The 22,553-nt window shown below is 55.5% G+C and overlaps 4 protein-coding genes and 2 long non-coding RNA genes across 16 annotated transcripts in view; 1 reads left to right on the top strand and 5 right to left on the bottom strand.

The window, feature by feature from the left end:
• The window catches only part of SPEN (spen family transcriptional repressor), a 51,034-nt gene extending 50,190 nt beyond the window's left edge, over positions 1-844 (bottom strand). The window contains 1 exon segment of the mRNA XM_015882263.2: positions 683-844. Coding sequence (XP_015737749.1) covers positions 683-765 — 83 coding nt within the window. The 5' untranslated portion in view covers positions 766-844.
• Positions 845-3,961: 3,117 nt separating this feature from the next.
• On the bottom strand, positions 3,962-10,133 carry LOC107323540. Of its 3 annotated transcripts, XR_001559264.2 has the most exons (5): positions 9,691-10,133; positions 7,121-9,401; positions 5,136-5,905; positions 4,486-4,548; positions 3,962-4,085 (listed from the first exon to the last, which is right to left on the bottom strand). It is a non-coding gene; the product is annotated as an uncharacterized LOC107323540 (long non-coding RNA). The 3 variants fall into 3 exon arrangements; XR_004309471.1 differs by having other exon boundaries at positions 4,486-5,905; positions 9,691-10,123; XR_004309472.1 differs by having other exon boundaries at positions 3,962-4,082; positions 4,486-5,905; positions 9,691-10,123.
• A 997-nt stretch (positions 10,134-11,130) lies between these two features.
• On the top strand, positions 11,131-13,296 carry LOC116654318. The gene is made up of 2 exons (XR_004309473.1): positions 11,131-11,237; positions 12,699-13,296. It is a non-coding gene; the product is annotated as an uncharacterized LOC116654318 (long non-coding RNA).
• Positions 13,163-17,008, bottom strand: FBLIM1 (filamin binding LIM protein 1). 7 transcript variants are annotated; one of them, XM_015882754.2, is made up of 9 exons: positions 16,803-16,983; positions 15,895-16,029; positions 15,125-15,320; positions 14,672-14,808; positions 14,482-14,593; positions 14,235-14,404; positions 13,964-14,142; positions 13,771-13,882; positions 13,163-13,625 (listed from the first exon to the last, which is right to left on the bottom strand). In XM_015882754.2, the coding sequence occupies exons 2-9, from the start codon at positions 15,901-15,903 to the stop codon at positions 13,512-13,514; spliced, it is 1,029 nt and encodes a 342-aa protein (XP_015738240.1). In that variant the 5' UTR covers positions 15,904-16,029; positions 16,803-16,983; the 3' UTR covers positions 13,163-13,511. The 7 variants fall into 7 exon arrangements, with proteins under 7 accessions (XP_015738240.1, XP_032304674.1, XP_032304673.1 ...); XM_032448783.1 differs by having other exon boundaries at positions 13,771-14,142; positions 16,914-17,008; XM_032448782.1 differs by having other exon boundaries at positions 13,771-14,142; positions 15,895-16,033; positions 16,803-16,984.
• A 498-nt stretch (positions 17,009-17,506) lies between these two features.
• TMEM82 (transmembrane protein 82) lies at positions 17,507-20,586 on the bottom strand. Of its 3 annotated transcripts, XM_015882442.2 has the most exons (6): positions 20,319-20,586; positions 20,174-20,246; positions 19,297-19,471; positions 18,650-19,058; positions 17,972-18,159; positions 17,507-17,889 (listed from the first exon to the last, which is right to left on the bottom strand). In XM_015882442.2, exons 1-6 carry the CDS (start codon positions 20,461-20,463, stop codon positions 17,848-17,850), a joined length of 1,032 nt encoding a protein of 343 aa, XP_015737928.1. In that variant the 5' UTR covers positions 20,464-20,586; the 3' UTR covers positions 17,507-17,847. The 3 variants fall into 3 exon arrangements, with proteins under 3 accessions (XP_015737928.1, XP_015737926.1, XP_015737929.1); XM_015882440.2 differs by having other exon boundaries at positions 20,174-20,586; XM_015882443.2 differs by lacking the exon at positions 17,507-17,889 and having other exon boundaries at positions 18,098-18,186; positions 20,174-20,586.
• Positions 20,587-20,608: 22 nt separating this feature from the next.
• On the bottom strand, positions 20,609-22,541 carry SLC25A34 (solute carrier family 25 member 34). Its single transcript, XM_015882445.2, has 5 exons — positions 21,968-22,541; positions 21,481-21,546; positions 21,102-21,254; positions 20,900-21,034; positions 20,609-20,827 (listed from the first exon to the last, which is right to left on the bottom strand). The coding sequence occupies exons 1-5, from the start codon at positions 22,445-22,447 to the stop codon at positions 20,645-20,647; spliced, it is 1,017 nt and encodes a 338-aa protein (XP_015737931.1). The 5' UTR covers positions 22,448-22,541; the 3' UTR covers positions 20,609-20,644.
• Between the last annotated feature and the right edge of the window lie 12 nt (positions 22,542-22,553).

Raw genomic sequence — 22,553 nt, 5'->3', positions numbered from 1 at the left:
GGGGGGGGGAAGGGAATTCACGATTCCGAGCTGCCATTTTTTCACATCCATCTCCAAGCAACAGTGCCATAGCAACTTTTTCCTGCTTTAACCTTACAAAGCGGGGGGCTGGACGCAAAATAAGCCTCGGGAGCGTCCAATCCCCGCTCCCATTCTGTTCGCCGCGCCGTGGATCTCGCAGATCCCGGCTGGTTCCGCAGCACCACGCGGGCTGGGAGCCCCGGCCGCCCCGCGCGGCTCATCCCGGGGAGCCCCGGCCGCACGCACGGCCCGGCCCGGACCCCGCCGCCATTTTAGGGCCTGGCTGGAGGCGGCCGCGCTCGGGCCCCGCGGAGCGAACCATCCCGGGCCGCCATCTGTCAGCGCGGCTCGCGTCTATTTTCCCCGCGGTGACTCACGCTGAAGGACGCGGCGGAGCCGGGATCGCTGTCAGCGCCCCGCGCTCAGCCCCCAGCGGCCGGAGCCGCGCACGGCGGGGCCGCTACGGCAGCGCTGCGCTCCGAGGGCCGCACACGCCGGGAGGGGACGCGGCTCCGAACGGCGCCGAGCGCGGCTCGTCCCGGCCGGTTCCTGCGGCGGCTCCGTGCGGATCAACCCGCGTTTCCGCGGCCGTTTCCTCGCTCCCCTGCGCGGCTCCCCGCGGTTCCCGGCCCCGCTCTGCCCGCATCCCCGCCCCACTCACCGCTTGAAGTGCTCGATGATCTTCTCCTCCCGCACGTTCTCCGGCAGGTTGCCCACCCACAGGTGCCTGGTTTCCCGCACCATGCTGCGCTCGGCGGGGTGAGCCCCCTGCCCCGGCTCCCGGCCTCCACCGCCGCCGCCGCCGCCTCCCCCCGCGCTGCGCCGCCGCCTCCTCCGCCTCCTCCTCCTCCTCCGCCGCCTCTTCCGCCGCGGGGCCCCGCCGCCCTCAGCGCCGCCGGCTGCGTCCCCTGCCTCCCCCCGCGGCGGCGGCCCCGGCGGACCACACCATCCCCCGCGGGGGGGCCCCGAGGCTCGCGGGCCGGCTGCGGGGCGGCGGGCTGCCCCGAGGCCGCTTTTCTTCCTCGGTGCCTCCCCCCGGCTCGGCCGTGGCTCGCTCGCTGCCTCCTCCTCCTCCGTCAGCGGCAGCGCGGCGCCCCCCCTTCCTCCTCCTCCTCCTCCTCCTCCTCCTCCTCCGCGCCCTTCGCTGCTCCGCCGCCTCGGGCCCGCTGCCCCCCCCCCTCCTCTCGCGGCGCCACACGGGGGCCCCCGCGCAGGCGCAGTGCGCGCTCAGGCGCGCGGCCCCGGGGAGGAGGGAGGGGCGCGAGCGCGCAACGCCCCGCGGGAGGGAGGCGGAGTGCGCATGCGCGGGGAGAGCAACGTTATGGAGTGTGTGGAGGTGGACATGGATGGGATGGTAGAAATACGGCTAAAAATCAGCAGGTGCCAGCAGGAAATGGAGCTACGAGAGATTTAATAAATGCAGAGAGGTGGGTTGTGGCAAATGAAGGGATGCGTGGCGAAAAGTGGGGCTGCAGCGCAAGGTGATGGATGGATTGTAGTATAGATTGTTCAGTACATTAACATGGCACGGAGCGATATAATGGGGTTATTATAATGGGATTATTATAATGGGGTTATATAATGGGGGCTGGGAGATGGACGGGACGGGCTGTGCGATGGAAAGGGCTGCGAGGCACTAATGGTGCGGGGCTAAAGGCCTCCAGGTGCTGCCCAGCATCCAGCCCCATCCCTCACTGCCATCAGTAACAGGTTAATAGGGGCAGGCAGACAACGGCCCCATATCACACAGCCTTTATCAGCCCGTAGTGCTGTGTTATCTCTGATGACTCCAAAGTTCAGTGCTGTATGAACCCCAGGGGCAGGTTGGATGGAGCTCACCACATCTCACTGTCTCTCTCTCTGCCCAAGCTGTGGGTTGAGATGGAAGGTGCCCATAAGGATCAAGTCCAACAAGTGGTCCCAGACATTGAGCTGGAGTTCAAATCTCTGCATTTAATCAGCCCTCTGACACACATCAGCCTGGGCAAACCTCAGCCTTATCCCCAGCTCTGCCTAACCATCTATGAGTTAAGAGTGTGACCAAGCCACACGTGTGCAAGGAAAAGCATTTTCCTCCCTCCCTTTGCCAGGGAAGCACCTGTGAGGGACAAGAAAAAGCCTCCCAGGTCCTTCAAAGTAACCTCAGGGTCACTGCTGTCACATCACACTGCTGGAAGGACGTCCACAGACAAGGAGCTGTCACAAATAAGGCCTGCGGACAGAAGAAATGTTGAAATTAGTACTTAAAATGCTTCGTTTACATGAAAGGCAGCTGAAAGAGGAGTGCAAAGCCTGGCCCACGATGCATTCCAATGGATTATTCCAGTGTGCTTTGAGGGGAAGCTGTTCCCAGTTGCAACACGCAGCCACGCTTGGGCAGTGCTGCTGTAACCAGATCCCTCTGACTCATCTGAAGATTTTAAAGAACACAGATTGGAGAGAGTGTGACCTGCATCTCAGAAGGCCAAAGGGACATCAGCACAGGAGGTGGCAGCAACTGGTGCCGTCCTGGTCATTGCATGAGGACCTGTGTGCAGCCTGCTGGCCCGTCCTGCTGACAGCAAGCTTGGGAGCAAGCATCAAAGGTCAACACTTGATCCTGCAGCCCTCCTACTCTAACAGCCAAGAACAGGAGACTCCATCCAGCTGCTCCCCATCACCCGGCGTCTCTCATCCACCAGCACACGCTAGGGCAGAGCCCAGGGCTCCACAGGGCACTGTTTAATTGCTCACCCACACAGAGAGTACAGTGAGAACCCAGCTATCTGCAGGCATTGCGGCCAAACACTGTTAAAACATCTGCATGTTTCTTATCACCACTTGGAGAGGATTAACATGCCAGGCCAGATATTAATGAGGGAGCAGGTTATAAACCCATCTCAGCTTGCACACCGTGTTCACATCAAGAAAAGCAAAGCAGGAACAGGACAGATCAAAAGAGAGCCATTAAAGGCGTGAGAAAAACAGAGCTGCCATATAAGGAGCTAATAAAGTTAGCAGCTCTCCAGTTTGGAGGAAAAAAAAAGGGCAGGAGGATCAGAAAACATCCTTGGGGTTCAAACCAAAAGCAAAGGGAACAGCCAGAGCAGCCTCCCATCTAGGAGCAAACGTGGATAAATAGAAAGGCACTTTACAGAGCGAGCCCACAGCACTGCTCATACATTTTTAACATGTAACTTAATGTTGGTAACGTTTCTAACCCAAGTGGTGGTAAAAAAAAAACCAACAGTAATAAAAATAAAAGATAAGATACGGAACAAGGACAGCAACAAGGGCTGTGTTTGCTGAAATCATAACTCCCTGCTATCAGCCCTGGCTCACTGAGGGCTCTGCTTTGTGAGCTCACAGCATTGCAGCTGCAGCTTGGTGTGGGAGGCATCACACTGCTCCCCACAGCTGGGGACACAGCACTGACCAGACCTGCATGGATTACAGCCCTCGCATTCACAGCACGCAGCGATTACCCTCAGTGTCCAGTAAGCACCCAGCTTGCTTTGCTTTGTGCAGAGAAATGGTGTGTTGGCTCAGACAAGAGCTCTCAGATACTCGGGGCTCTGCTTTGTTCAAGTCAGTCAGCTCCACCACCATCTTGCCATGAGGCATTTTATTGACATGCCTTTCCTGTTCATTGACTATATTTATTAACACAACAGTATGGCGGCTGAATATCAAATTGCCAGCCAAGCTTTTATCTCATTTTTTAAGCCAGCCTGAATTGCTGCGCTAATTTTATTGCTTACCCATTACATTTTATGCAATGGATAATTTTCCTCCAAAAAGGGATTGGTGCTTTTTGATATTTGGGCTCATGTGTTGCCAAGACAGAGGATACTGCCTAACGTGCTGATAACGCTTTGAACGTGAAGCCTGATTCTGAATCCTAAGCGACAACACAAAGTATAGGATTTGAATTAATAAAGCTATTGATTTCAGTCCTTGCCTCTTTAGTGCTCCAAGTCTTCACGATGTGTTAACTCCATCCAGAACATCCCTTTGAGTCATTGAATCAACTGCACCAGGATTCTCTGACTCCACGGTGTTTTCATCCACGCTGCTGAGAGCTACTGCAAAATAATGCTATTATGGCCAATGGCTGAGCATCAGTTACCTCCTGCAGCACAGCAAACACAGCTCAGGAGCTCCTGGAATTGGGTTTACACTGAACCCATTTGTGTACATGTATATAAAAGCACACATCCGTTTTCAAAATATGCTGCTACCCTAAAATAGATGTTTCTTCAACAGCAGAGCACGGAGCAATTGCTAAGCCATGCAAGCAAAACCTGTGTGCAATCAGAGGATTGCAGAACTCATTTTTGTTTACTGCATAGTAGAAGTTTTTGGAATTAGTACTTAGTTTTTCACCCAGTGTTAGGAAAATAATAGAAACATTACAAGGACAGATTCTGCCCTGGTCCCTTTTGCCCCCAAATGTCTCTGCAACAACATCCTAAAGTGCTGTACCTGCCAGGTTTTGTCCAAACATGAAGCGTTTCATCCTTTAGGCAGAGCCTTCAGTCTTCCAGGCTGCAAAACATTGCAGGGGAATAAGATTAAAGGAGGAAAAAAATAAATAACAGCCACCCAGCCCACCTGGGTTGTATAGTGCAAAGGAGAGGAACCTCCGAGGACTGGAGAGATCACTGTATCCTGTATGTTGCCATGTTTAACACACAGTTGCAGTGCTTTAGCTCCCCATGAAAAGCCTCACAGGTAACGCCCAGCAGGAATGACAGAAATCCCACTGGAGATGATGCAGGACAAGGGTTTAAAACAGTGCAACCCCATGAGTTGAAGGATGCTCTTCTTCACATTCCCAATCACATCTGATTGTCATGCCCAGAGCAAAATAAATAGCAAGCCAGCTATCTTCAATGCCTTTGATTCACTGTGTTGGCACTGAAGTCACATCACTGTGTTCTAAATGAAGCAGACTGAGTGCACACTTGTGCCATTATTGCTCTTTCACTTCAGGGAAAGGCAAAAAAGAAAAGTACTTGTGCATTGAGACCTATTGTGTTTGAAAGGAGAGCAGCTTCTTGGCTAGCTTTGGCTTTCATTTTACATCGCCGATAACACTGCAGAACTCACAGTGCATGCTCATGCTCTTTTACCTCTTTGGCATAACAGGAAAGCTTAAAAGGCTGCAGTTTCACCCATATGGAAGAAGAGTAGAGGCTTATATTGCTCACTTGCTTTTTGCACCAGAAATTCAGGCTTTGTTTAGCTTGGAAACCTCACAGATGTTGTTCTGGTAACTCTTCAATCCCAAACATGCGGTGGTAGAAGTCCAAGGAAACCCTCAGTTATCCCAAACTGCCAAAGAAAAGTCGTACAGTTCCCACAGGGTGCAGTGGCCTGAAAAACCTGAAAGCATCCCAAACTGTTTGTGTTGTTCCCCTGCACCTGCAGGCCAGCAGAGGCCTCCGATCAGCACCAGGCATATCTCCAAATACATCCCTAACAGGAGAACAAAATGAATGTCCTATCCAGGCTTGTTTAATTCAAACACAGATGAGCCTTTTTAGGAACACAAGCAATCGGCAGTTTTCATATACACCATACAAAAGCTTCTCCCAGCTCTCCATCACGCTATGAAATCTGGCCTGGACATCTCACACTTACCCTCAGCTAAATTTCTGCCAGAAGAGCATAAAGTCACAGCTGTGCTCCAGATCACTGCAGCAACCAGGCAATGAAATCACTGCTCAGAAAGAGTTGCTCCAGCTTAGCAGGGTAGGGCCCCTCCACTGGTCAGCTAAAGGCACTCACACAACACCAAAGCCAATATTCTCATTGACAAAGGCTAATGAGGAGGTGTCAATACCTGCTCTCCTTGCTCACAAGTGACTGGTTGGACTGTGCATGTTGAAGTCACGGTGACCTAGGAGAGATCAGAACCAGCTGCTTTTGATTACCTTCTGCCACACAACAAAAGAAATTACACCCAGAAAGGAAGCATTCTCCTTCCTCCTGGCAAGTAAGTACAACTTTGAGGAATTGAGTAATAAAGCTGCAGCATCTCATGGGAGCAAGCTCACAGGAAAAATAGTTCAAGGGGACCCTGATCTTCAGCAACACCATTAAACACGTTGCAACGCTCCCACTGATGTCTGTGCGTTACATTTGCCTGAGCAAAATGAGAAGTAATAAACTATTGCGTGTAGGTCTGTATGCTGGTAGGGAAAGGGGCCCCACAATTTTACTCCCTGGAGGCACCCGCTCTCCACACCCCTTTTGTGTGTATTTTTTTGTTGTTTTTTAACGTGCCACACATCAGCACAATGCTGACAAGCACATTGTATGCTTTCTGCCTATGCAGCACTTCAGGAACACACAACTCTGGAAGGTTTTTTAAATGGGAAAGGGGGAGGGAGCTGTCCTTTGCTATCTCACTGCACAGCTCACTCCTCTACACGACCACAGGGAAGGGATAAAAATAAACGGTTAAAAAACAGCGCTGTTTTTATCATCCGAAAGGGTCAAACTAAGTCTTAATACAAGATACAGTCAGTTGTGCTTAGAATAAAAACTACCGTGTTCAAGGATAAAAGAGCACAGGTTTTCTCCCCTTGCATTGGAACCTTGTCTGTCCTCCTCGCCTGTTGTTTCAATCTCCTCCTTTCCACACCTGCCAGTGCAGAGATAGTGAAAAGGGAACAGGGATGGAAGGGGACCAACATGCAGCCCGTCAGCTTTGGCACCTGCCAGCAGCAGCGTGATGCAGCCTGGTGCCACTGCTCCAGATGTGGTGACCCGAGCACATTACCAGCCCTCCCAAGTAAACTAATGGTTAACATCACACACAAGCAAACACAGCCTCCTTTAACGATAAAGAAGACTAATCCATAGACTTTCTTTTTTACTATGGCCACAATGTAGAGCTTCTTCCAGAAGCAGCAGCATTTCCTTTTATGAAACAGTACAGGGTGGGAAGGGGAAGCCCTGGGACCCACTCATGCCCTCCAGAAGTAACCACAGAAACATTGTGGCTTTCTGCGGTGGTGTAGGGCACACACAGAACCAGAGCACTGTGCCTTATCCTCCTCAACCAGGCCAGATCCCACTGCCCAGCGTGCTGCATGTTTACAGTACTCACAGTGAAACTATCTGCTGTAGAGTGGGAGTTACACAAACAATCCTGCATTTCCCTGGGAGGAAAAGAAAAAAGAGAGAAAAATTAGGGCAGAAGACAGCTTTCACCCATAGCATTGCAACATTCCCCCGCACTACTTGGGTCAGGGAGGGGATGCAGGGTTGTGTAATTGAAGTGGAGCATCTGCATTAGCTCAGTGGGCCCTGTCCCCTGAGCAAGGTCACGTGGACTTGCATGGAGACACATTAGTGCTCACAGCCTGCTTTAATGCAAAGCTGTGGTCAGACCGCAGCGGAGCCAGCACTAAAGGAGGTCACCTGGGGACTACAAAAAAGCAATGAATTAAAAAATAAAATCTATAAGCAGATGTTTACTGACAAGCAGGCAAGTCCGAACCCTCGCACTGCAAAAAGCAAAGGAGGAGCACGGAGCAGGCTGAGAAACAGCAGCCTGGTTCCCAGGACAAAGACAGATATCTGCATCTACAAACAGCAAATAGATTTAGGTTCCAGCTTTTACCAGCCTCCCTCCTCCCAGCTTTGCAGCCCTGAAACCCACCAGATCTGCCATTATTTTAGCACACACCGACTCCAGCTCTCCCTGATTTTTGGTGGCACCGTGGATATACTTACCCACCTCACAGGCAGGGCTGTGAGAGCTTACATTTGTGAGAGTTTGCAAATGGGTTTGAAAGCCTTCCAAGGAAGGTGCTGTAGGATCGTAAATCCTTCCCATTATTAATAAAATGGAGCTATTGTTCCAGTTCTAATCAAGACTTGTCTCCAGCTGGGCAATTTTAAGATGCAGTTCAAAGCACACACACAGACACGCACACAAAACGATCACAAGGAAGCTGAAAATAATAATAATAAAATAAAGCCGTAATAAAGCAGTCACTGAAGCAGCACGCTGATCTTTGGAGGGGGGATAAGAAAAAATAAGGCTGCTATGTAAGATGAATTCCAAACAGCAGCATAGAGGGGTGGGGGGAAGCTCCCTCCCACTGCCTGGGAAAGGTCACTTCTGCCCTAAGCAGCAGATCGGAGCTGCGGCACAGTGCATGCAAGTGAGTCCAGCCTCATCCATCTCCATCAGGAGACATCTCTGCTTTTAATTTATTTAGCAAAGGGGGAGGAAACTGAGCGTGTGTGTGTTGGGGGGGTGAAAGGAAAAAAAAAAACAACAAAAAACTCATCTTGCAAACACCTCCCAGCACCCTCTGCAAGGATGGGGAAATGTAGCGAGGGGGAGAGGCTTGGAAAGCGTCCTGAACCAAGGAGGGAGGGGGGAAAGAGGGAGAGGGAGGTGGTGCATCCTCCGCATCCTCCTCCTCCTCCACGCCTGCCCGGCTGCGGCAAAGCTCCGCAGTGGGTGCTCCCCTCCCCCGTGCATTTCCTCTGCTGTAGAAACTTCTGGAATCAGCAAGCCGAGAGGAGAGGAAAGCAAAGCAAAGCAACCCTGCTGCCCGCAGAGGGGGGAGAGAAAAAAGCGAGCGAGCCATAGAGCAGGCAATAAAAGGGAGAGGAATGCACAGCACCGGGGCACGCAACGCCGCTCCGTGCATCACGTAGGGCAGCCATGGGGGCTGGAAATGAAGCACAAAAGCAGATAAATGGTGTGTGTGCAGCGCTGGAGAGTGGGACCGAGGAGCTGAGCCCTCCTCCCGGAGCTGCACTAAGCCCTGCCACTCAGTTCAGCTCAGCCGTCCTCATTTCGGTGCAATGAATTCAGTGCCTGCCCGATTGCATTGGCAGCTTCAGCTGCTTCTTTTATTTTTTAATATATATTTTAAAAAATAATATTATTTTCCTTTTTTTTTGTACTGTTTCACTGTTGTTTTTTTTAATTATTACTATTATTTTTTATTTTTATCCTTTAATTAAGAAAGCCTTCCCCAACATCCCAAGGGAAATCTACACCTCTGTGGAACAAATAAAGCATTCAGGCACCAACCTCCACCACGGACTGATCAAATGGGTTGTTTTTTGCTTATTTTTTCCTTTTTTTTAAAAATCTATTATTATATTTTATTTTTCTTTTGGGTGTATGCGTGTAATTTTTCTTTTTTTTTTTCTTTTTTTTCCCTCTTAGGACAGTAAAAAGCCAATGGAAGAAAACAAAGGTAATAAATATATAAAATCCAAGATACGTACGGGCCAAAGTGAGAGTAATTGCGTGTAATTGGATCGTAGCATTGTAGGTGTGTGGCTTTGTGTCCATCTCTGGGATAAGGATATATATGTGGACATGTGCTAATAAAGAGCACCTGCACGGCCCTAAATCTCTGTTTTAAAAGAAAATAAATTAAAAAGAAAGGTATTTTAGGTATGGTTAGGTTTAGGTTATTTTAGGTTAGGCTTTTAACAAAGGGGGGGGGGGGGCAATGCTACAACACTGTGGTGTGGGTAAAGGTAAGAAAGCATTACAAACAATTAAAAAAGGAAAGGAATACGTGTGGTATCGCAGCTGCAGCCTCCACTGAGCACTGAGATGTCACAGGATTTAGGTTTTTCTTCTTTTTTTTTTAACATTATTACCACATCTGATCACACCACATGTATGTTTTTAATTACCAGAATGGCGGCCGTGAGGAGGCAGTTCCTTCCTTCAGTTCTCGGCTGTTCGGGGCTGGGTTTTTTGGTTTTTTTTTGTTTTGTTTTGTTGTTTGTTTGTTTGTTTTTTAATTGGGCATTTTCCACGCGATGAGGACAGCGATGGCTACAACCCCTGCGGAGGAGAAAGGCGGAGGGGGAGAAATGAGGCATCAAGCTATGAAAATACCCACCTGCGATCGCGCGTGTGGAGGGGGCGGAAAGAGCAGCACTGACCCCAAAATCTTCACGCTATGAGGGGAAAAACACCTCAAAACAGGACGGTGAGGGGGACGGGAGAAGAACGAGGGGCCCTGAAGGCGGCCCGGGCCCAACCCGCGCTGTCCGCCCGCCGCCATTTTGTCGCCTCAGACCGCTCGGCGCGGAGCTGCCGGGCGCCATTTTGTGAAGCCAGCAGCGGGCGGGGCCCTGCAGTACCGCGGGCGGCGCTGTGCAGCGCGGCCGTCTGCGTCCCTCACCCCTTTCTGTGAGGAAAACATCCTCGTCTGCTCGTTTTTTACCCCTATTTTATTTATTTACTTATGATTTACTTCTTTTACTTCTCCACAGAATGAGGAGCTTACGTGGTGTTCTCAAAACAGGGTCGGGAAAAGGGGATCAGGTCTCCTCAGCACCCTGAGGATGAAGTCTGTGAGGGAAAGTTTGACCTTACAGAGAGTTAAGGGGTATATTTAATTTCAGCAGATATTCCCCTCACCCTTTGCTGATGTCCGTGAGCCTCCCTGACAGACAGACACCTCCTGCCCTTTTCTATATTATTATTATTAAACAAAGCACGCACCTATGGGTTCCAATCAACACCCCCACCGAAATAAAGAAGAAAATAAACTGCTCCAAGTCAGAGCTGGGTAAAAATCCTTAATTCCATCTGGAAAAGCATGTTGAAATGATGCTGTAATGCACACTGATGATAGGGTGGATGCTGTCAGAGCTCCCTTGTGTCTGTTGTCAGACATAAGATGGGTTGGGTGATTTTTTAAAAATATATTTATTTTTTGCCTTATTTATTTAATAACCCGGCATATAATTTGCAGCCTGGTAACAACGCTTGCATAACAGGATGCTTTTTTTTCCCCTGGCATATGGAAAACACTGCGTTAAAAATAACCCCCCAGTGCTGCATATGGAGGGGACGATCCAGGCTGCAGGATCCTCTGTAAACAGCCCTCTGGATAGAAGGACAATAGCACAGTGTTATTTTCTTTGTGGCTTTTTCGCTTTTGTTTTTTTCTTTCTTTCTTTTTTTTTTTTTTTCATCCTGGCTATGCTCCAAATCACGAAGCTGGAGAATTTCAGGGCTTATTTTTAACCCAGAACAATTCCAGCTGCTTTCCAACCCTCTCCCTTCACCAGAGCGCGTTTCATGAGAGCTTCTGGCTTTTAGGTCGCGTTGAGCACAGGGAAGTGCAAAGAAAATGAGTCCGAATGCTGTGCCAGAAAGGATGACACTGCAGCAAGCCAGCTGGGACACGCTCACAACTAACTCAGGTCAAGCAAAGGGGGTGGTGGTAAGGAAAAAAACATTTCCTCCAGCTCTAAAATCTATATTAGAAGAAAAACAAAGCACTGTGGCCATTGCTCCTTCATTCTCCTTTTCCCCAGCCTCAGTTTCCCCATCACTCCTGCTTACTGCTCCCCAGCAGCTTTCACCTCTGAGCAGTGATGGCAGAGGGAAGGCATGCCAGGAATCCAGCTCAGCGCTCCCTCAGCCCCCCGCCTGCTTTTCACATTTCTCACGGCTGATGGGGCCGTTTCCAACCCATTTCCCTTTACAATCCTGCTTATGCTGCACCAAAATCTGCAGCTCGCAAGTGAAACCTGCAAAATGCCTTTTCTGTTACAAAGAGAAACCTTGATGGTTGACTTAAAAATATCTCGGTTATTCCTGTCAGCTCCTTTTAACAACCCTAGAGCTGCAAGAAAGATAATCTCTGTGGTTTTTTGCCCTACATTCTCATGTTCCTGGGAGCAGTGCACGGTGTCGGATGCCTTCTCTGGGAAAGACCAGGGAAATTTTATCCCCAGGCCGCACCCAGCCCGAAGTGAAGAAATATTTGCATTTGCTTCTCCTTGGAGAGCAGCCAGTCTATGGGAGAGGGCCCTCCCCGTTCGCCTTGGCCTGCCAAGAGGGATTGCAAGAAAGGACGGGCTGATTGCAGCAGCCCAGGGCGTTGTGCAGGCAACGCTCCTTGCCCTTTTGCACCTCCACTTGCAAGACCTCATCAGGTTTTGCACCTCCGGGTGATCTGGAGGGAGCTCTGTGAGGCCTTTGCGGGTAAAGAATGAGCTCTGCGTTGCTGCGGGTGTGCTTTGTGTTTTTGTTGGCAGATGTGGGCACGTTGGTGTTGAGTAAGGAGGTGGACTTTACACTTTTTCCCCTTGCAAAATTGCTTTCGATGGGGTGAGGAGTGCAAGGATGGGCTAAGCTGTTGCAATTGGTGCCTGCACGCTCGGCAGCAGAACGGGACCCCCAGGACTTGATGGGGATGGACAGACAGCACAATTCCTTGATATCCACACACAGGAAAACACAGAGTTGTGCTTTCCAGGCTCAGCAACACACTCCAGACCCCAGCTCACAATGCTTCTCCCCTTACCCACCCAGAGAGCAGCTCAGATCAGCCCTGATCAATTCACTACCCTATCTGTGCACCCCCATCAAACTCCAAAGCCGCCTCTATATGTGACCATCCCAACTACAGGACACACCACAGCTGTACACGAGCACCTCATTCACAAACAGCTTACAGCCATCTGTACCCCGAGGGGTGGCTGCAGACCAACATGAATAATAGGCTTTGTAGATGGGGAGAGACAGCAGGAAACACTGGGGTTGGTGTGATGACTCCATACATTACCCATACATTAACCCTTTCATTCGTGTGCTGGGCAGACTTTAGGCAACGTGACCTGGAAACATTTGTCTGCTGTCTTTTTTTCTTTTTAACATCTTTTTTTCTTTCCATCAGGGAAGCATTAAATATTGACTCAGATGCTCAGATCCTGCAGTTGATTTGTGGCTTTATAAACGCCAAATATTCCATACCACGGACCAAAAGCAAGTCAGAAAGCTTCAGCTGGCGGAGTGGCATTATATTGGGTAGGACACAAAACCCAAGCGTCAGTACCAGCGCTGCTGCATACAGAAATCAGGCAGTTTTTCCGCCCAATGGAGGAATTTGTGCTCCTGCTGCCCTCTGCCGGCCTGGGACTTGTGTGAGACAGAGCAGAGAAACGCCACACACCCTTTGTACCCAGAATGGACCCCCTGCTCTCCATCCCATCCCAGCCATGCTATCAGCCAGCAGCCCAAGCTGTGCCCAGCCCGCTGCCTCCCGAGCTGACCCACAGGGTCCTGATGTGGCTTCTTCCTTCTTTCTAAACTTGCCTTCTGAAAGTTTGGGATGCAGGAAACGGGCGGATGAAAGAGACGGCATTTTTAGCTCGGGGTTTTATGTAATGACAAGGAGCTAAATCAGTGCTGCTCTCTGCATCACCACAGAGAGAAGGGTTTGAACAAAGCCCCCAGAAAGCTTGAAAAGAAAGAAAAACACCGAAGAAATCAAACCAGCCTCAAAAACAGGATCAAAAAACCAAAACAGAAGTGAACAAACCCTCAGCTCATCCAGCACCGCTGCTCTCCCAGGGCTATTGCTGCTTGTGATGAGCAGCTGGAAGAGGCCGAGCTGTGGTGTCCTGGTGCAGGTTGGTGATGACACACTGGTCCTGCTGCTCTCGGTGGGTTCATCCCTATGGCACAGCCCCAAATCACTGCCCGTCCTTCAGCAGGACGACTCGTTCCGCCGGCAGATGTGGCAGGCTTTGCAGAGCAGCTGCTGGCCCAGTGGGTAGCACCCATCCTCCGTCGGCTCCGGCGACAGCAGCGTCCCGCAGCTCTGCAAACAGTGCAGCCACATGTAGGGCTCTCCTGCAGCCCTGTGCCATGCTGCTGCACCTCACCACCAACCCACGCTTCATGCCTGCCTCCAACCCCAGGTACTCTGCAAGGCACTGGGACAGCACTTAGTTTTGGGGCCATACCTCGCAGCGGTAGCAGCTCTCATGGAAGCTACGTCCCAGGCACTCAATCTTGTAGGTGTCCTCATCAGGGATGATGGGGCGCTTGCAGGCACCGCACACTGGGGCGAATTTCCTTGGTGGGATAAGATGGGTGTGACGTGAGACCATGGGGCGACAGGGATCAGCCGGACCCCCCCGCTGGGTACTGCCCCACCTGTAGAAGTCGGCCACGCAATACACCTTGCCCTGCTCATCCACTGCAAAGCTCTCAGCACCGATGGCCCGGCCGCAGGCAGCGCAGGCGAAGCAGCTGGGGTGGAAGCCTTTGCCCAGGGCACGCACGATGCGCTCAGTGATCAGCCCCTGGCACTCAGCACACTTCTCCAGCGTGGCCTGCAGGTGGGGACAGGACATGCAAGATTCCATTGCTCCCCAAATGCCATCATTCCCCAAGGTGCCATCGCTCCCTGTCATCCCCACCATACCTGGTAGCAGGTATCGCAGATGGGGCGGCCATCCCTCTGGTAGTAGCGCTGTCCGGCCAGGCGTCGCTGGCAGGTGCGGCAGGTGAAGCAGTCAGCGTGGTACTGCTTCCGCATCGCCTCCACCGTCGGCTCCCGTGGGCCCACGGCTTTGTGGCAGAAGGCGCAGATGTCTGTGGGATGGGAGCAGGGCACGGAGCTGCTTTGGTGACCCCACTGGGGACCACCATAGCCAGCTCTGTGTGCTTACCATGGGAGCTGTCCCTCTCCATGTGCCCATTTGTGTCCTGCCATTGCGGCTTGTCTGCTTGCCCCTGGCAAAACTGGGGAGGCCTCAGTTCAGCAGGGAAGGCAAAAGGAGCCTGGCAAGCAGGAGGAAAACACACATTATATTTGAGCCCCTGAGGATGGGGAAACTGAGGCACACTCATGGTCCTGACCTGCACTGTGGTGGGTGCCGTGAGGTCCAGCTGCTGCAGAGCTGGAGCCAGTGCCTCCACGGAGATGGGCTGGGGCGCTTCGGAGAGGATGAGAGCTGGTGGGGATGAAGGCAGAGCTGGGGAGCGAGGGCAGGATCCTGCAGCAAAAGCCAGGCACAGCGTGTTGGGAGAGCACTGCCAGCCCCGCAATAACCCCCTGCAATAACGCCCTGACAGCTTTGTACCAACACTCCCCACCGACCAGCCCCAAAAGCAAACGCTGATAAGCACCTGGCTGTGGAGAGCAAACATCTCCCTTTCCTGGCACCTGGATCCATCCTGCACTTGATGTGGGGATTTGGGGAGCGACCCTCAGAAATCACCACCCCCATCCTCTGGCACCCACATCATTTAGCAAAGCATCTCCATAGCATTAGAACTGTGCTCACACGGTGCCTCACAGCCGCTCCTCACCTCCATTGGGCAGTGCTGGGGTCAGCGGGGGGCGACGGGTGCCCTCAGGGGCAGGCAGTGATACCCCTGTGTGGGGCTGCTCCCTGGGGGCCGCCTCCCTCCGTGGGGATGCCAGGGTGATGAAGACAGACGACGCCATCCTCTTCTCTGCCTTCCTGGGCAGCATCGTAGAAACGGCGGAAGGGCTGGACATGGGCTGGGGTTTGGGGGAGAGAAAATAAGGAAAACAATGAAGAAAGCAGAAAGTGATGTGCCAGCAGCACAGCAGTGCTCTGTGCCTGCGGCTGCTGCTGTCCTTCAGCCTCAACCCACCTCCTCTTCCTCTTCCTGGATAGGCAATAAGGAACGGGCATCCCCGCCCCACGGCACGGCAATAAATGACCTCGTGGCACCCAGAGAGCACCTGGCTGTGGCAGCATGTGCAGCCCCCATCTCCCACTTTCTCCCAAGCATTCCTTACCAACCCCAGCCTTTTGCAAGCCTTGACACCCCCCTTTTTTCCTCTCTTATTGACCCCAGCTGGGATCACACAGCGGGAGGAACCCAACTTGCCTGTAGAAAATGGGGTTGTAAGAGCGCAGCAGCCCCCGCACATGCAGGATGTGCCCGACCCCGTCTGACCCCACTCGGGAAGGAAAAGGGCTGTGCTCAGCAATGGGAAAAGCAGCCAGGAGCCGCTTCCTCCCTGCTTCCCCCTCCAAAACAGCTCCGGGGGACCCCCAGGCTTCACCCAGCACTGCGTCCATCCCTGCAGCGCTGCACAGCAGTACCTGTGCCATGAGCTGCCCGGTCTCACTCCGTATTCAGCACAGGGCAGTTCCACTCTAAGTCCCGCTCACGGGCATCCCCACATCCTCTGCGGTGGGGAAATCGCTGTGTGCCGGGCACACTGCTGACTTCAGCCTCTGACTCAAAGAAAAGGGAGGAAAAAGGAGAATCCGGAGTGGCTGCGCTCCCTCCCTCCCCGCCGGCAGAACCCAAACGGGTCCCGGCGCTGCCAGCCCTCGCCCTGCACGCAAACCTTCACCTGCTCCCCATGGAAAATAAGGGGGGAAGAAAAAAATCCATCTGCAGGGCTAATGTGAACCATGTGCTCGGCGCATTCCTCTTTGTGCTGGGGCAGCCCAGCCGCCAGCGGCCCCATTGCTGCCCTGCCGCCGCCCAGCGGGGTGGCTGAAGCTGGAGGGTGGCAACCTGGGGTCTGCACTGTGCTTTTAGTGGGGTGCCCCACAACGGGAGGGCAGCACCTTCCTGCTTTGGGGCGGCTGCGGCTGCGCTGGGATGGGGCTGTGGTATCCTGTGAGAGTCACCCCAAAAGCACGGGTGCCAGAGGGGGTGGGAGCTATGGGGTGGAGGCTGCGGATGGGGCACCTCTCCCCAAATTGGGGTGGATGAAGGCACTCCTCCTCCCCCTCTCTGCCAGCAGATCCTGCACACACACCCCCAAATCTCGGAGGATGCTGTGGGGACTGTGGCGGTGGCTCCCAGTGCCCCCTCCCCTACCTGGGACCCCCGCTCCCCTCCTTGGGGGCGGTTCCCGGTACCCTGTCCCATCCCTGCACAGTTCTCCGCCGCCTTTATCCCTTCCTCAGCGGAGTCCCGTGTCCCACCGCGGGGTGTCCCGGTCCCAGCAGGGGATGTCCTCAACCCCGCACCTGGGGTGTCTCCTGTCCCCTACCTGGGCAAAGCGTGCGGACTCTGCTCTGAAGGGTCGCTGTCAGCCAGGGGTGGCCCCGCAGCCCCGCGCCCCCGGGGTGCCCGCCGTGCCGGTGCCCGTCCCGTCCCCTACCTGGGCAGCGCTCCGGGTCCCTCCGTGCGCTCCGCGGGCGCGCCCTGCCCGGCGCAGCGGGGGCAGCGGGGGGGCAGAGCCGCGGCATCACCGCCCCTTCCTCCCTCCCCTCCCTCCTCCTCCTCCCCCCTTCCTGCCCCACGGCCCGCCCCCCCCCGGCAGGCGGCCCCATACCCCCACCAGCTGCCCGAAGCTCCCTCGGTTCTACCTTGTGCTTGGGGGTGTCCCATGCACCCCTAGGTTATCCCGTGACCCTAAAGGGCTCCTACGACGTCCCACATCGCCACGATACCCCACGCGCCTCCATACACCCCCAGGATCCCCCTGCAGTCCCATACATCTCTAGATGCCCCACACACCCCAAGGTTCCACATCCCCATCCCCTCTCCTGCTGTACCCCCTTCCCCAAACCCTGCACTCACTGGCGTAGGGCTGGGTGCCCTCCAGCAAGGCAGAAAGGGTGCAGGGGTTGGGGGCACCCCTCTGTGCCCCTGTTCCCCTTTCCAGCATGCACCCCCTCCAGAAAGTTCTGCCCTGGCTGTCCCTGAGCTGGACCCCAACACAGTGTCACCCCAGCTTCCTCTGCTCAGGCATTTACTGGGAATAAAAGACCTTTATTTCCCATGATTTACAAAGCTCCAGAGGTCCCTGCATGTCAGTGGTGCAGCCTGGCAGCCCCTGAGGATGGGGACATCCTTCTGCATCCCACAGCAGGACAAAGGGAGATCACAGCCCAATGACCCAGCCCAATCACAACCATGGGTGGGGGCCTCAAAAGCCAGGGGCTGTGCAAGCATCCACATATCAAATGGGATGGGGTCCAGCACCTCCCAGGAGACCCTTCCCCTGTGTCCCTCTGTGTCCCATAGTGGCTGTCCAGCACAGTTGGGAGGACTTAGGGAGCCGCTCCGAGTTCCTCATCTCTGCTTACAGCTCAGGACGATCCTGATGTTGCTTGATGCTGCTGGGCAAGATCCTATGGAAAACAGAAAGGAGAGAAATGGAAAGGCAGGCGCCAGATCCTCACCGTGGCCTCAGGGCTGTGCTGGGGCACTCACCTGCTGCCGGCACGCTTCCAGCAGGACGCCGGTGCGGATCAAGCACCAGAGCTCACCCAGCAATGAGAGGAAGATGTGGAGTATGTCTGTCCAGCGGCCCACGGTGAGGAGGAGGATGAAGAGGCCCCCCATGCGCACCAGCACTGTCTGGTAGGCTGACTGCCTGCCCGCATCTGACCGCTGCTCCTCTGTGGGGACACAGCGTCAGGGTGGGCCTGTAAGGACAGCACGCTGTGCAGGCAGTGTGTGGAATTCATCCATTGGGAGCATCCTGGCTGAGCCCAGTTCAAAACTTGGGGGACCCGAATGCCATCAGAGCCGAGTCATCCCCTAATCTGAGGGACCCAAACGAACTCCTGGTTGGGTCATCCTCAGTGTTCAAGGTCCCCACTGCAAAGCCACCATGTGGGGAAATGTCCTCCTGGTTTTCATCCCTCACGCTTTGGGGGTGGCCCAATGGCCTTTTTCTGAGTCACCCCCAAAACCTTTGGGGACATCACCCTAAAAGTTTGGAGGAACACGTGACATCCAGAATGTGCCACCTCCAGAACCCGGGGATCCAAATGATGCCCCATTTGCAGACACAAACCATGGCGCTATGACCTCCTGATCAGGTCATCCTCAAAACTTGTTTTCCCCCAACGTTCCATGTCCTCACAGCCATGCACCACCTCTCACCTTGCATGTAGACGACGAGCAGCGTGTAGCAGATGGTGAGCGGCGTCCAGAAGCGCACGGCCTCCGTTGTCGAGAGGAAATCACGATTGATGAGCGCGATGGCGGCCAGGTCAGCCACGACGAAGGCGACGAGCAGCGCCTTGCGCAGCAGCCGGGGCACGCCGTGCCCGGAGGTGAGCAGCAGCATGCAGATGCCGCAGTACCGCGCCCGGCTGTGCAGCTCATACAGGGTGCAGGTGTGCAGGGCCAAGCGGCGGGTGTGCACGGCCAGCAGCACCGCCAGCCCTGCTGCTAATGCAAGGTTGCAGGTCCCGTGGGGAGCTCCCTCCAGCAGGAAGCTGAGGCTGCAGGACAGCCCACAGCCCAGCGAGAACTGGCACAGCACGAGCAGCTGGATGCTGTGGGCACCCTGCAGGAGCGGGATGGAGTCGTCAGGAGCTGCATCAGGACAGGATGCAAAGCAGCAAGGGGATGCACCATCACAACACCATGCACTGCTGCCAAGCCATGCACCACTGCACTGCCATGCATACTTTCCTCCGTTCTGCGTGTCTTGTCCTCAGCACGGTGTTGCAAAGCGCCATGCAAACAGCAAGAGGATGCATGACTCGCCCATCAGCATCCTCGGTTTGCCTGTCCCCACTCACCTTGCTGAGGGAGAGGAGGGTGGAGATGGCGCGCAGGGAGAATTCCAGCACCACCAGCGCGGCCACACGGGAGCCCACCAGCGCCAGGACGCCCGTCAGCACCAGCATGTGCAGCGGCTCCAGCAACCACCGCTGTGCCCCGAGGGCCGCCCGCAGGTCCTGCCGTGTTGGGTCGCTGGGGACAGCGGGGTTACAGCAGGACGGGGTCACCTCCCTGTCCTGCAACACCTGGGGGTGCTGGATGGAGACCAAATGCAGATCCCAAAGGGGATCCCCAAAGCAGATCCCTCAACAATGAACACCCAAAGGGGGGAACCCCAGAGTGAATAACCAAAGAGTGGGGATCCAAAAAGAAGAGCATTCCAAAGGAGATCCCCAAATGGGGTGTCATGGTTTAATATGGGGATAGCCAAAAGCAGGTCCCAAAAAGTGGATGGCCAAGAGCAGAGCCCCAAAGGGGATCTCCAAAGAGGATTCCCAAAAGCAGAGTCCCCAAAAGGGGACAGCCAAAGTGGATCCCCCAAGAGGGATCCCCCAAAAGCAGATCCCCCATAGGAGGCTACCCAAAAAATGGATCCTATAGGTGGGTAACACAGAATTGGATCTCCAAATGTGGATCTCCCAAAACAGATACCCAAAAAGTGCATCACCCAGAGCTGGATCTGAAATGCAAGTAGCCAAATGCAGCCAACCCCAAAGCAGATCCCAAAGAGTAGATCTCCATAGCAGAGCCTTCCCACAGCAGATCTCCAAACATGGTGGATCCCAAAGGCAGACCCCCAAAAGTGGATCCTCCCAAAACCAGACCCCCAAAAAGTGGATCCCCCAACATGGATCCCCAAATCAGATCCCGTGGGGATGCAGGGCAGGAGCTTACTTCAGGCACTGGATGTAGAGATAAACCCTCAGCAGGCTGCAGAGCACCGAGGTGGCGCAGGCCCCCACCAGCCCTATGGGGAGAAGCAGCACCGTGTCACCGTGTCCCCAATGTCCCCAACATCCCCACGTCCCCGTGGCCTCACCTTGCAGCAGCGCATCCAGCAGCTCCCAGCCCCACGCCAGCCCCGGCCACGCGGGCAGCCAGGACCCCAGGGACAGCATCGCCACGCGGAGCAGCGCCGGGCCCGGCTCAAAGGTCTGCGGGCGGGTCACGGGCTGGTAAATCATTGCTCATGGCTGCACCTCTGGCCCCATAGGAGGGGAGATTGAGGTGGCGGTGAGGCTCAGAACGCCGCAGCATCCCCACGGCTTTGCCATCACCCCTCCCGGCCCCGCTGTGCCCCAAAGACCCCCAAAGCTCCACCAAAACAAAAAAAAACCACATCCCTTTATTTGTATCCGTAGGGTCCTACGGCCCCGGGGGCGGCTGCGGCCGCACCATCCTCCTGAGCTCGTCCCAGAAGAAGAGGCTGAGCACAGTGTGGGGGCCCAGGCGCAGGTAGACGGCGCCGATGCCCTTGTAGAGCCCCAGCAGCCCCTCCTTGCTGGAGATCTGTGCGAAGCAGTCCAGGAACCCACGGTACAGCTTCCCCTGCGGAGAGACACGCCAGGTACAGCACAGCTGAGCCGGGAACGACCCCAGATCCCACGGCCGTGCACTCACCGTGCCGTCAGCCTCCACGGGCTGGTTGTACAGCCGCGTGCTCACCACGTCGAACGGCGTCATCGTCACCGCCACGGCCACGCCGCTCACCATGCCGCCCGCCAGCACCGCTGCCCAGCTGCCCTCCCCGAACCACTGCGGGGATCCATGGCCGTCAGCGGCGGCACCGCAGCACGGGGCCGAGGTGGGACGCGGGGATCACCTGGTGCTGGCAGACCCAGTCCTTGGCGGAGGCGAAGGTGGCGAGTTGTGCAGCCGAACCCACGGCCACGCGTGGCACCGCGCCCGACACCCCCCGCCACAGCCCCGCCACGCCGTGCTGCCGGTAGATGCTCCCAAAGGCGTCCGAGATGCTCTGCAGGAATAAACATCGGGTGAGCACATCTGTATCCCAGCCCCCATGTAACCTCATCTGTCACCCCAATGTCACCGCATCCCTGAGTGCCACGCGCGTTGTTTCCAAGCAGCCCGTGCTGATATTTATAGCACCCACCTGACGACAGCTTTAAATACTGCAGGACAAAATGGTGTCCCCTCTCCCAGCCCCACAACCACCCCCTGCAGGGCTCGGCCCCGCTCACCTCGTGGTTGTGCTGGTGGCCCACGGCCATGGCTGACAGCGTCTGGGCCTGGAGGTGGGTTTTGACCTGCAGGGATGGATGACACCGGGTGACACCAGGTGACACAACCCCCCTGTGCCCTCTGTATTATCTCCCAGGGCTTCAGCATCTCAGCATCCCTTCCCAGCACCAGCAAAGCGCCTTTTGGGGCCACCCGAGTCCCCCCGGCAGATTTGGGGCACCCACCGACGTGCCCCCTCAGACTCTGACCTCCCATTTCCCCCCCTGCCCTGGGACAACGGGCCGCAGTGACACCGCAGCAGCTCAACCTCTCTGAGCACTCCAAGAGATGGGGGAGAGCCCAAGAAGGGAGAAATCCCGGTTTCCCTGCAATGTCGCTCTGTGCTGGGGATGGGGCGAGCAGGAGGCAAAGCCGAGCGGGGCCGGGGCCGCGCAGCACGTAGAGCCGGGGGGCTCCTTCCCCCCAACCCCGACCCGCAGCACTCACCAGGTACGCGGGGCTGCCCACGAAGGCTCCCACCGCCCCGGCCACCGCCCCGGCCACCACGGTGCCCCCGGTCCACCCGGTCCAGCCGGCGTCCAGCGCGCAGGAGTAGCAGTAGAAGCGGACGCCGTTCATCAGCCCCTGGTACAGCAGCCCGGCCGCCAGCCCCTTCTGCAGCCCCCGCAGCCCGTCGGCGCGGCACACGGCGCCCACGGCCCGCAGCACGCCGCGGTACGGCCGGGGATACGTGCCGGGAGCCCGCAGCTCGCCCTGCAGCTGCAGCCGCGTCTTGACCACCTCCAGCGGGTTGGTGAGCACGCAGGCCATGCAGCCGGCGGCGGCGCCCAGCACCAGGTCGGCGGCCGGAGGGACCCCCCCCGCCGGGGAGCCGGGCGAGGACGGAGCGGCGCTTTGGGGGGCGTAGGGGAAATCGTGCAGCGCGGCGGCGGGGAAGGGCCCGAGGGCCCCGGTACCCACCGCCATGCGGCACCTGCACGAGCGGCCAATAGCCCCCGGCTCCGCCTTCCTCGCCCTGCGGACACGGGGAGTCGATGGGGGGGGGGAAACGAGCGCCGCCCAGCGCGATGCC

The sequence above is a fragment of the Coturnix japonica genome, chromosome 21 (genome assembly GCF_001577835.2).
Source record: "Coturnix japonica isolate 7356 chromosome 21, Coturnix japonica 2.1, whole genome shotgun sequence".
Taxonomy (NCBI): domain Eukaryota; kingdom Metazoa; phylum Chordata; class Aves; order Galliformes; family Phasianidae; genus Coturnix; species Coturnix japonica.
The sequence above is the reverse complement of the archived record's forward strand: the minus strand, read 5'-3'. Positions and strand labels throughout refer to the sequence as shown.